General features: G+C 43.3%; 1 protein-coding gene across 1 annotated transcript in view; it reads right to left on the reverse strand.

Moving 5' to 3' along the window:
- Positions 1-4,633: 4,633 nt before the first annotated feature.
- Positions 4,634-12,582, reverse strand: part of dnmt1 (DNA (cytosine-5-)-methyltransferase 1) — a 35,814-nt gene continuing 27,865 nt past the window's right edge. Inside the window, exons 27-34 of the mRNA XM_060942591.1 lie at positions 11,654-11,795; positions 11,404-11,570; positions 11,137-11,314; positions 8,087-8,282; positions 7,831-7,994; positions 5,668-5,784; positions 5,172-5,259; positions 4,634-5,089 (exon numbers count right to left, since the gene is read on the reverse strand). Of these exons, the coding sequence (XP_060798574.1) occupies positions 5,052-5,089; positions 5,172-5,259; positions 5,668-5,784; positions 7,831-7,994; positions 8,087-8,282; positions 11,137-11,314; positions 11,404-11,570; positions 11,654-11,795 (1,090 nt within the window). The 3' untranslated portion in view covers positions 4,634-5,051. The remainder of the gene's footprint in view (positions 5,090-5,171; positions 5,260-5,667; positions 5,785-7,830; positions 7,995-8,086; positions 8,283-11,136; positions 11,315-11,403; positions 11,571-11,653; positions 11,796-12,582) is intronic.

Here is a 12,582-nt window from a genome sequence, read left to right on the forward strand (position 1 = left end):
CCCCCCCCCAGTTTTAGAAGTTAAATATCTTAATCTGTGGTTGGTAGAAGAGAGCAACTGGACTTGCTTGAAGATTCTTGAAAACGTTTCGCCTCTCATCCGAAAGGCTTCCTCACTTCTTTGACTAATGGTGAGTATCAAGTATTTATCCTCTCATGGATCATCATAGAATCCGAATCAGAATTCTGATGGCTGCATTGTAGGTGGCTGACAAAAGATGTCATAGACCCCCACCTCTGTTCAGTGATGGTCGTTCCAGTTTGACAAAAATGAACGATCCTCTCTGGCTAATAGGGTGTTCACACGGCACATATTTGCATCGATGCTGCACCGATGTATTTTGTTGCGATATATCTTACACCGGTGTAAATTTTGCGCAGCGTTCACACGTCACAAACCTGCTTACTAGAGAGAAGCGTGTTAGCACCGGTGCAGCCCCACTTGCGGTCACACGGCAGTTTCTGCGACCGTGTTATAGTAGCAAAAACTTTTACTATCATTTCCTTTGATAGTAATAAAGTTTTGATATTTCCTTTTATTACTATCATTTCCTATCGTTATTACTATCATTTCCGATAGTAATAATGCGGAAATGAAATATGCGCATGCGTGAAACTGTACTTCTTTTTCCCGGTTGTCATGGCATCACCAAGCGCCGGGAAAACAACGTGGAAGAAGACACCAGTGTTGCCAGATATTGCTGACGTTTTCCAGCCCAAAATATGTTCAAATCCGTCAAAATGCACTTAAAACCGCCAAATCTGGCAACACTGGAAGACACGCAGTTCTGTTGTTGTTGATATTCGCCATTTTGGAAGTGCAAAATACCAGGATGCAAGTTATGCAATGCCCGTATGTAATCAACTCTCCTCACGCGTAGCGAGTCTACCCCTGTAGCGTTCAGACGTCCCATTTTATATCGGTGCTGCCCCGCAAACTAGCATTTACTCCGGAGTAAATTTCTTAAACCACCTCCCGAGCAGGGTTAGATTTGCACCGGTTTAAGCAGCTTTCAGGGGCTACACCGGTATAACTTTGTACCGTGTGAACGCTCTACCAGGGCAGCCCCGGTGCTACACCGGAGTAAAAGTTGCCGTGTGAACACCCCTTAAGATGTCTGCCAGTTACCCCTTTTCCACCAAATCAGTTCCAGTGCTGGTTCACAACTCGTTCAACTTGCGAGCCAGCTGAGAACCAGTTTGCTTTTCCATAGCTCACGGTGCTAAGGGGAGCCACGTCGTTGCGTCACTACGTTTGCATAAACCTTGGCACGAATATCAAAGCAAAAACACGGAAGAAGCAGCAGCAATAATAATAATAATAATAATGGAGGACTTCGCGTTTGTACAGCTGCTGCTTCTCGTCGCTTAAAAATGGCGATCTTTCGCGGTCTTATTGTTGTTGGTCTTAACAACTCCCCCCCCCCCCACTGACGTAAGCGGTTCTTTCCTCTGGCCCAGCAGAGAGTTGGTGCTAGCCTGGAACTGGTTTCTCTGGCCCCAGAGCCAGTTCTTTGTCAGTGGAAACAGAAAACCCGGTTCCAAACTAAGCACTGGCCCCGAACCAGCCCTGGAACTGCTTTGGTGGAAAAGGGGCGTAAGAGAGGTGGGTGTCTATGACATCTTTTGTCAGCCACTGGCATTCTGATTCTATGATGATCCACATGAGGATAAATACTTGATGCTCCCTATTAGTCAGACAGAACTGAGGAAGCCTTTCGGATGAGAGGCGAAACGTTTTCAAGAGTCTTCAAGCAAGTCCAGTTGTTCTCTTCGACCAACCACAGATTACTATGTACCTGGATGACAGATTCTTCACAGACATCTTAAACGTTTTCAGAAGCATTGTTGTACATGAGGCACTCTCTCTCTCTTGTGGCTGTAAGTGTGACTCTTTTGCAGCAGTGAGTTGTGGTTATGGGGTAGGGTTAAAGGAAATGAAACTGCAACCAAACTTAGACAGGCACAGAAGGTTCTTAATTCTCAGTATGACTACATCTCCACCCACCCCTGCCAGTTTGGGGTGATAAACCAAATGCGGTACCAAGACCTTTAACAGGGTTGCGGTAAAGTGGTTTATGGAAAGACCTAAACAGGAGCGTGCATGTTATGTTTTGTTACTGCTGTAGTAACTCACTCAGAGGGGCTTGAATAGACACGTAAAACACGTGTTATTTTAACAAAGAATAATGCATAGTTGAAGGAGAGATATTTAACATTTTACAAATCTCTTATGGAAGGAGCCTTCGGACAGAGGTCTTTGTACTTTCCTGTTTCTTGGTAATGAGAGCTGCATTTTTATAACCTTCCCCCTACCATAATGGAAACTTGGATGTCTCCCAACTTACACTAAAAATACAAAGATTAATTCTATTCAGCAAATTTAATACTTTATTCTCTTTGCCGTCAGTGAATAAATTGGTTATTGACTGCGCCAGGTAATTTAGTACAAAAGGTCATTTTTAAAAAGTATAAATTTGTATTAATGAACATTTTGCAAACTCAAAGCAGCATGAAAATGTAAAGGCACACATAAGCTTGTCACGTAAGATACTTTATTTCAAAACAAAAACAATTATACTTTTATCTTTGAATAGTTTTACACTAAACTCGTTGCATCTTTAGTGCTTTTAGGAACAGCATTTTCTTGCAGTTACTCCGTGCTGACAGTGACGAGGCAATTGGCCATGATTTTGCAATCTCAGTCAAGGTGATTGAGTCCAATTTTCTACAATTACTGTATTTTTATACTAAAATTAACTATTTACGAACCTCATGTTTTAAAATATTTTAAAAAATTCTCTCTCAGATCAATTTCAAACGCTGCTGTAACACACTCAGGTTTAACCCAGTAGTCATTCTTTTATAAATACAGGACACTTGCTACTTATATTTAATAGCTTTATAACGTGTAGTGGTTAGCGCTGTTGCCTCACAGCAAGAAGGTCTGGGTTCGAGCCCCGTGGCCGGCGAGGGCCTTTCTGTGCGGAGTTTGCATGTTCTCCCCGTGTCCACGTGGGTTTCCTCCGGGTGCTCCGGTTTCCCCCACAGTCCAAAGACATGCAGGTTAGGTTAACTGGTGACTCTAAATTGACCGTAGGTGTGAATGGTTGTCTGTGTCAGCCCTGTGATAACCTGGCGACTTGTCCAGGGTGTAGTCAGCTGGGATAGGCTCCAGCTTGCCTGCGACCCTGTAGAACAGGATAAAGCAGCTAGAGATAAGGAGATGAGATAAGGCAGCACTGTCACCTCACAGCAAGAAGGTTCTGACAGCCAATGAGGGCCTGTCAGTGTGGAGTTTGCATGTTCTCCCCCTGTCCTGCCCCTTTTCCACCAAATCAGTTCCAGGGCTGGTTCGGGGCCAGTGCTTAGTTTGGAACCGGGTTTTCTGTTTCCACTGACAAAGAACTGGCTCTGGGGCCAGAAAAACCAGTTCCAGGCTAGCACCAACTCTCTGCTGGGCCAGAGGAAAGCACCGCTTACGTCAGCAGGGGGGCGGAGTTGTTAAGACCAACAACAATAAGACCGCGAAAGATCGCCATTTTTAAGCGACGAGAAGCAGCAGCTGTACAAACGAAGTCATCCATTATTATTATTATTGCTACTGCTGCTTCCGCATTTTTGCTTCGATATTCGTGCCAAGGTTTATGCAAACGTAGCAACGTAAATGACGTATACAACGATGTAACTGATGTATACAGCGACATAATGACATGTCTTCCCTTAGCACCGCAAGCGATGGAAAAGCAAGCTGGTTCTCAGCTGGCTCGTAAGTTGAACAAGTTGTGAACCAGCACCAGCTCCGAACCAGCCCTGGAACTGATTTGGTGGAAAAGGGGTATCTGTGGGTTACCTCCAGGTTCCCCTACAGTCCAAAAGACATGCATATATTAGACTAATTAGGGGCTCTAACTTCACTGAGAGTGTGAATGGTTATGTGTCAGCCCTGTGATGACCTGGTGACTTGTCCAGGGTGGACCCCGCCTCTCGCCCATAGTCAGCTGGGATGGGCTCTAATGGTTATAGATAATGAATGGAATATACACAAAGCTTACTGTTTAAATAAGTAGTCTTATGGAGTCTTAATCTAGAGCTTGTGTGTATCCAGGCAAATCTAATTATACTTGATATTCACTTCTCCAAACCGTGTGGGAACAGCACAACAAACACATCAATTAATGTTCATATCAAAGTATCCAGGAGTGTTGATCAATGACAACGGCATGGTTGTTAGTGCCAGACAGGCTGGTGCGTGTGTGAGAGAGTTCTATCAATCAATCTCCTGGGATCTGGCTGCACAACAGTCTCTTGGACAAACACAGAAATGTGCAAAAGAACAAAAAGATGTCCAACTCAGCAAGTGGAAAACACCTTGTTAAAAAGAGAAAGACCAGGCTCTTTCAAGTGCACAGGACGATTATCTTAACTCAGCCACTCTTTACAACTGTGGTTAACAGAAAAACTAGACAAAAGATCACCTCGTCTCCCCCATTCCGATATTTGCTCTTGACCCGTATCCGACTGCATGAACAAGAGCGCAGGTGTTCCAGTGAATAACATCAAGCACTGACTTCAGCAACACTCATCCACACCTGCTTAGGGACAAACTAGTCTTCAGTCATTACCAGATGCTGTTCAATGTAGTACAGAACATTTTATTGCTAAATCACTGAAACAAGGAGGAACAAGATGGTACTGAAATAGATGTAGCATGAGTTTAACATGCAACAATTCATTTTACACAACATGACATCCAGTTGATAAGAGCTTTATTCGAAATATTACAACATATAAAAACTACATAGAATTTATTCCACCATCTCAGAGTGGAGATTGCAAATACGATTAAAATTACATTTAGAAAATGAATAAAACATCACTTTTAAATGGCACTGCACAGACAGCATGTCCATAGAGAGGCCAAGTGAGTGGCCAGGCTCGACACCAGCACATGGGTTAAAGGAATGAGCTGAAAAAGTGGGAGGTGAGGAAGGGGGGGGAAAAAAAAAAAAATTCCACCTCCATGTGGAATTAAAAGTATTCAGAGGAGCGTTACTCACACACCTCCATCTTCTCCTGTTTCACAGGCTCTGAAAAGAAAATCAGGAATTAAACGCTATTCTAATTCACAAGTAGTTATGGATCTTTGCGATCTGAGCATCAACAACAAACCTGTCCCGTTCTTCAGTTTCTCCTGAACGCATTTCTTGATTTCAAGTCCAATGGCTTTGGAAAGAGGTGGAGGCACTGCATTTCCAACCTAGCAAAAGCCAAAAGAGAGGCGATTTGGATTTTTCACGAAGTATATATTTAAAAAAAAAAAAAAAAAAAAGTGGGTGAAATTTTTAGGCTTGAATTCAAAAAGCAAAAATCAGTTGAAATAAAAGTAGAGGTAAGGTGGGGGATGAGCAAAATGACAAAAATATACAGAAGTACAAGGTATATAGTGTGCATAATATTTAAAAGAATCATATCTCTGCAACTGAAGTATGGGAACAAATTTGATAAAAATTATACACCACAGTATCTTATGGACACTGCATGCAGCACAGTCTATACACTATAGTAAAAAGATAATGTGCACTTGAATATTCAGCTAGTATCGTGAACAACACGTTGATAAATTTTCATTGAAGGAAGGGGGGGAAAAAAAAAAAAGTCAGAATACCTGTCTGTGTTTGTCCAGGATGTTGCCAAAGAAGCGGTACGTATCGGGGAAACCTTGCGAGCGAGCACATTCTCTAACGCTGACCACACGGTGCTGCTCTGGATGCAGCACACGTCCCTGGGGGGAGGGGAGGAAAGGGGAAAACACATTACTCTGCAGGACATGACAAAATCAATACAGAGGCCGGTTCCTAACAATTCTACCAGTTATGATCCATGTGTTTGTGTATAAAAGATTAAACTGAAGAGCAGTTTAATCCAAAACAAATGCCTTTTATTCTATCCACATTCACACTACTTGGCTATCAGCTCATATACCGTGAAGGGAGAAAAGCAAAAATAGAGCGTGCTGCTGAAGCAACCAGGGATGAAAGAAAAAAAAAAAAAAAATTAACTCAAAAAACTACAGCATTTTTCACAAATTGCTCCCATCATTTGGCTAGTTTGTTTACATTCTTCATCTTTAAGCATAAAAATATATATATTTTTTTAGACTGATTCAAACGCTCAAAGAAGTTTGAAAATTACAGAACTGAAATGTCCAAGGAAGAATTAAATAAAATATCTAATACTGTTCTGTACCTCAGCACAACAGCACTTCCTAACAAAAAAACCCCACTAAAGTAAATTTGTGCAGCCATCAATAGGTTAAGGCCCTGTTTACATTATTTCGAATCGGCGGATCATCAGATTAACGTTTTTAAAACGATTCGCATACACAAAATTTCTGTGCCCGCAACAAAACCGTTCCCCGTGCACACAGCAACGCCAATACACGGATACGCTAATCACATGACTAATTAGACGGCACGTCACATGATCCCAGTGCATATCGGGCATGCGCAAGTCACTCACCACTTGCAAGTGGAAGGATGTCGTTGTAAAAAAAATGAAGTATGCCAGTCTGTTATCGGCGGTACTGGTACTACAATGACGCCTTTTTTACACCGTGTATGGCCTTCGTGTTTATGCTAGAAGGATCTAACAGTGTTCGGTACACTCTTCACCTCGCAGAACGGCCGTTTTTTGCGATTACAACAAGACTATTTAGTGCTACGGTAACCAACACACTTCCTGTATTGCTCATTTCACATGACCAATGTGGCATGACCAACGCCAGCGAATCAGGAAGGTGGAGGTCACAGTGACGTTGTCCAATGACGACGTCAGCTAGAGCTCAGCACTGCGTATCCTCGTTCCTCAATGTTTACACAGCACCGGATCAGATACGTACTGGGTTGAATACGTGGGCCCTGGCGGATTCAAACTGTTCCGCCTGTGGAGTCGTTTTCCGGCGTTTTAATGTGCACGGACAGTGCATCCGCAACGAAAACGATACGGACTAATGTAAACACCACCTAAGAAGGCCGCCTAAGCGTAAACGATTTTGTCGGACGTTTTGTATAAGGTTTATTGAATTTGCAAAAAGTGCTCCGTTTCTCAAAATCCAGTGAACGTGGATATAATAAAACTATTCCACTCAGTCTCGTCGTACGTGGCTTATAGCCAACTCCGCGACACGGGCCCCGTCGGCTATCGGCTCATGTAGGACTTGATTTTGTGGAATAATTGTTAAAAATACACCCACTGTACAAGTATGTGATGAATGATTCTACAAATCAAAAATCATATGAACAATGTGGAGTGTTCTTTCACAACTAGATTGCTCCGATATTTCAATTGCATGGTATATGCATTTATCCCCCCCCCCCCCCCAAGCATGAAGTTTCAAAGACTACTACAACAATCAAAAATTAGATTGCCACCAATCACTCACTCATGCTCTGGTCAACTCTTTTTGTAGAGTACAAACCACCTTGAGGAGGACATGGAGGCATTTCAAGACATGTACGAGTTTCCCTAAAGCAGCCAACATCAGGAACAAACTACTAAATTCCCCAACACTACTCTCCTGCACGTTTATTTCTAGACCATCATGCAAAAGTGAATTTAAGTGTGCACTGCCCTGCACATACTGAAGAAATCACACCGCTGAATTCTTTTAAATTTAGAAAAGTTGCTTTACATTTGCCAGAAGTGCTGAGTAGCACAATGATGCAATATCAGTACACATGATATCGAAATGATTCAAATGCAAGCATTGAACTGTTTTTCCTCTTTTACTTAGATACAGGATTTTCTAGTGTAGTGTAGAGAGCTGTACCTGCTTGCCCATGGGCTCAGGGTTGGTAACGGTGGTGCTAAAGAAGCCGTCCCACTCCAGTCTGCCGTACAGTCCGGCCCAGTGGTTATGACGATTACCCGTGTGAGGTAAACACCACGGGATTAGCGTGTTGAACTGCCTGTCTGCTGGGTCACATGGTTTACCTAACAGGAAAGAAAAAAAAAAAAAAAAAGCTCGTGAATAAGCAGTTTCCGTAGGCATTTCTGTGTGGGGAGTGAGAAAAAGGACAACGCACCTCCAGCACAAGTACACACTCCTCTCAGCGCACCAGTGCCACTGCGGCCATTTTTCTTGTCAGGGTGCGTGTACCGAAGCTTCTTTGTTGTGGTTCCATCCCGTAACCGCACCTCCAAGTTGGGCAGGTCTCTCCAGTCAGAGCCTGGTGCCAGGGGGATGTGACGCATACGTGCTTCCACCAGGGCACTCATGTCCTGTGGGGTCAAGAAGCATACTGTAGGATTAATCAAACCTTTTTGTAGAAGCAAGGCACAGGGATTAGTAGTGGGCAAGACCCTAAAGCCAAACAATACTGAAGCTGAACCAACTACAGCTATGATGAAGCCAAGAGGAAACAATCCAACTACTTCAAAACATGCCAGTTTTCTATGCCAATTGATTTGAAACATTTTCTATCCAACTGTTAGACAGGATTTTCCTCTCAGAGAACAGAAAACCCTTAAAATTATAGTAGTGCAGGTTTTTACAAACTGTTTCAGAAGGGTGTGTCTGTTTGGAGCAATAGACAGGGATGAGAGTGGGGTGTCATTAAAAAAAAAAAAGGCAGAAAACAAGGTATGCGAGGGCACCAAAGGCGCCTGAAGCCAACGGGGTGTGTGTGTGTGGGAGAGAGACCCCCCCAGGAAAGTTTTGAAAAATAAGGCCTTACAAACCAACCACTTTTCCTGCAATCTGAGCTGTAGTAGATTAAAAAAAAAGTACTTTTTATACATTTACATGAAAATATGTTTCAAATCAATAGGAGTATTGTTTAAATTCAAAATAAAAATCACATTCTACATTCAAGGGTATGGTTATAATTCATGATCAACAAAAATGACAAACTAAATTCACATTAAACTTCTCATCTCATTACCTCTAGCCGCTTTATCCTGTTCTACAGGGTCGCAGGCAAGCTGGAGCCTATCCCAGCTGACTACGGGTGAAAGGTGGGGTACACCCTGGACAAGTCGCCAGGTCATCACAGGGCTGACACATAGACACAGAACCATTCACATTCACACCTACGCTCAATTTAGAGTCACCAGTTAACCTAACCTGCATGTCTTTGGACTGTGGGGGAAACCGGAGCACCCGGAGGAAACCCACGCGGACACGGGGAGAACATGCAAACTCCACACAGAAAGGCCCTCGCCGGCCACGGGGCTCGAACCCGGACCTTCTTGCTGTGAGGCGACAGCGCTAACCACTACACCACCGTGCCGCCCCCTTTTGAAATATTTAAGTCTTCAAAACTGTCAGCATTAATTCAGATTTACTGACTATCATATACATGTTCAATGTATTAAATCAAATGAATGCTAAGTTTATGGGATAATGTCTATGTACACTTTATACAATTATTTATAGTTCACAGTCACTTCTCATTTGATCATTTCGACTTCAACTTTTTGGCCAAAGACAAAAGCTCGTCAGTCCTCTCTTTTGTAAGAACCGTTATGATTGGCTATCATGCTCTCGCTATCGATGTTTTGGCCAATTACATTGTAGATAACGCGTATTCTACCACGAGACTTAGCGAGACTAAAGATGGCGAAAATGTAAACATGTAACATCGTCGTAGGAATGAATTATGCTTGAGTATCACGAAGGAACATACCCCAACCCCCCCTCAGTAAATGGGGGGGGGGGGACACACGGATTTGGCATAATATAAAAAGGTTTATTTTTACTCAGAAAAAGCGGAAATCTGCCAAAAAGCGGAAAACTCATCCCTGAATATAGTAAATATCTAGTTAGTTGCAGGGTTTTAAAGGCTTCATTTTATCTATAGAAAGTGACCCTTTTGAATTTGCATGCACAGTTCTTAAAGTAAAGTAACCTTTATGTATTGAGGTATTTCACTCACGTGACCAAGTCATGTGATGCTGCCATTTTGGACGGCACGGCTCGAATCAGTTTGAATGCGAGGAAGGCGACAAACGAAAAACATAAAAGAAAAAGGAGCGAGATGCAGAAAACACCTTCACTATCCAGCGACGTAGGGCATTTACAGGGCGAGCAGAGGGAGAGGTATTTGCAAAAATTGAGGTTAGCAGGCTTAGAGAACGACGTTTACCTGCTTCCACCAGGATTGTTCACTGACGTACGGAAGTACACGAAGCCCTCGTCTTTACCTGACTTCGGCCCACATGATCTGTATACCTATGTCGTTAAAAACCCATCGCCATACACAGGTATTGATCTGAAAGCGTATAAGAGTTTGGATGCCTACAAATATTTTGTGTCAGGCTGGGTAACATGCCTACATCAGCGGGTCGTCCCTGGAGCCGGTGGTCGCCATCTGATTACAGCTAAGGTTTGTTCACATTTTCATTTACTTTCGGTCCTCAGGATAAACAAAATGTTATTAAATGTCATTGAAATAACTTCTTAGTCTGTTGAGACATGGCCCGTTATAAATTTGCTGTTACCAGGCAATGACTAAGAACTGTATTATTAGGGTCGGTGTAGTTGTAGCAGTGTATTAGCAACTAGCTGTTAGCACTAGCTACGATGTTGTTGACATTAGCTGGTATGTTACTGTAGCAATATTTACGTTCAGTCATTTGGATGACTGTTAAAACCTTTCAGTCTCAAGTTTTTCCTTTACTGGATTTACTAGTTTACTGAGCTAGCACGCTCGGCCAAGCCGGGAGCCAGCGCGCGCTCGCCGGCCAAGCCGGGAGCCAGCGCGCGCTCGCCGGCCAAGCCGGGAGCCAGCGCGCGCTCGCCGGCCAAGCCGGGAGCCAGCGCGCGCTCGCCGGCCAAGCCGGGAGCCAGCGCGCGCTCGCCGGCCAAGCCGGGAGCCAGCGCGCGCTAGCTCAGTAAACTAGTAAATCCAGTAAAGGAAAAACTTGAGACTGAAAGGTTTTAACAGTCATCCAAATGACTGAACGTAAATATTGCTACAGTAACATACTAGCTACTGTTGTTGACATTAGCTAGCTTGCCATCCAAAATGGTGGACACCGGGGCGTCACGTGACCCTGTGACGTCAGGTGAAATACCTCAATATCCAGGCGTTCTCCAACTGTGGAAGATAACGTGCCATAATAAGAATCTAACCTTGCAGATATGGTCTCTGAGAATGGGCTGGTACTGTGCACCCCGAATGTGTCTCTGGAACCAGGATTGTGGCTCGCCATTGTAGGAAATCTCCAGAGCAGAGGCTCCGTTACGAACCTCTGGGAGGTCAGACATGGTGTCCCGGACTGTGATTGTTCGATAGATACCGCCATTCCCTCTGAGGAAGAAAAACATTAGTACACAAAACATCTGACTAAAAAGAGGGGGGAGAAAGAAAAAAAAAAAATTAGTAGCAGACATAGTTACCTGGTCACGTTGGAGACGTATTTTTTGTCATCAACCACTACACTGAGGGAGCATGCCCTTGGAGCAAACACGTGCAGTGGTTCTGGGTAGTGTGGGAGTTTCTCACCCGGAGCAGCAGCCAGTATAATTGCCCTGCGCCGTGTCTGGGCCACCCCATACTGTCCTGCCTGAAAAGGACAGGAATAGTAAAATCACCATGGATCACTGTTTTAGTTAGGCTAGATCTTTAATCAGTACCAGAAACACTTACTTGGAGTACACCAAACGTGCACTGGTAGCCCATTCGCACCAGGCAACGCAGAGTGAGTTTCAAGACCATGGAGCGCTTAAAGGACACAAAGTTTCTGACGTTTTCCAACAGGAAGAACTTCGGCCTGTAGTAGTCACAGTAACTGAAAAGACGATACAGGAGGGGTCAACATTGCCAAAAAGAAAAAATTTTTGCAGGCAGAGAAAGAGGTCCTAAGGAATGTTGGCGCAAGACGCTAAATTTTTCAGATGGATGCCAAGCAGACAGCAAGAAAACAGTGTGGCACAAGTCCAACATGACTGCTATTGAAAATCAAATAATGCACAAAAAAAAAAAAAATTAAATAAACTCCTTTATACTGACCAATAATATCCACGAGACATGTTTGGGTGTTCCCTTGTTCATATTTGTACCTGAATAATGTAGATTTTATTTTAAAAGAAAAACAAACAATGGCCCTGGTCGCTGCCATCTCACATTCTCCCAGGTTCAAACATTGCGCCGAGTACAAATTACACAAGAGAATCAGAGATTGTGACCTCACTTACAAGCCACATGACTCCGTGGCTGAGACCTGGTGGAGAAATTACTTCTAAATTGTCGTAAACAACTCTGAAGAGGCCAGCGTGTCAAGCAGGCTGTAAAAATAAGCCCGGTCACTGAAGCAGAACACACACAGCTTCTGGGAGTCTTTTGCTGCTTATAAAACATTGCCAACTACTCACTCAGTCTTTTTTTTTGGATAAAGGAAAAAAAAAAAAAAAATTCCTTGTATTTGTGTGTGATCCGCTTTTGTTTTTTTTTCTTCACTGAGAAAAGTGACGTTTTTAGATGGCAAGAATTTGTTGCCATGACAAATGTCAGTACTGTATGCATCATTTAACAGAGTAAGATTTACACTTCATAAAAGTGAAGTCTGTTGATTTGTG

Source organism: Neoarius graeffei, chromosome 16, assembly GCF_027579695.1.
Source record: "Neoarius graeffei isolate fNeoGra1 chromosome 16, fNeoGra1.pri, whole genome shotgun sequence".
NCBI classification, from domain to species: domain Eukaryota; kingdom Metazoa; phylum Chordata; class Actinopteri; order Siluriformes; family Ariidae; genus Neoarius; species Neoarius graeffei.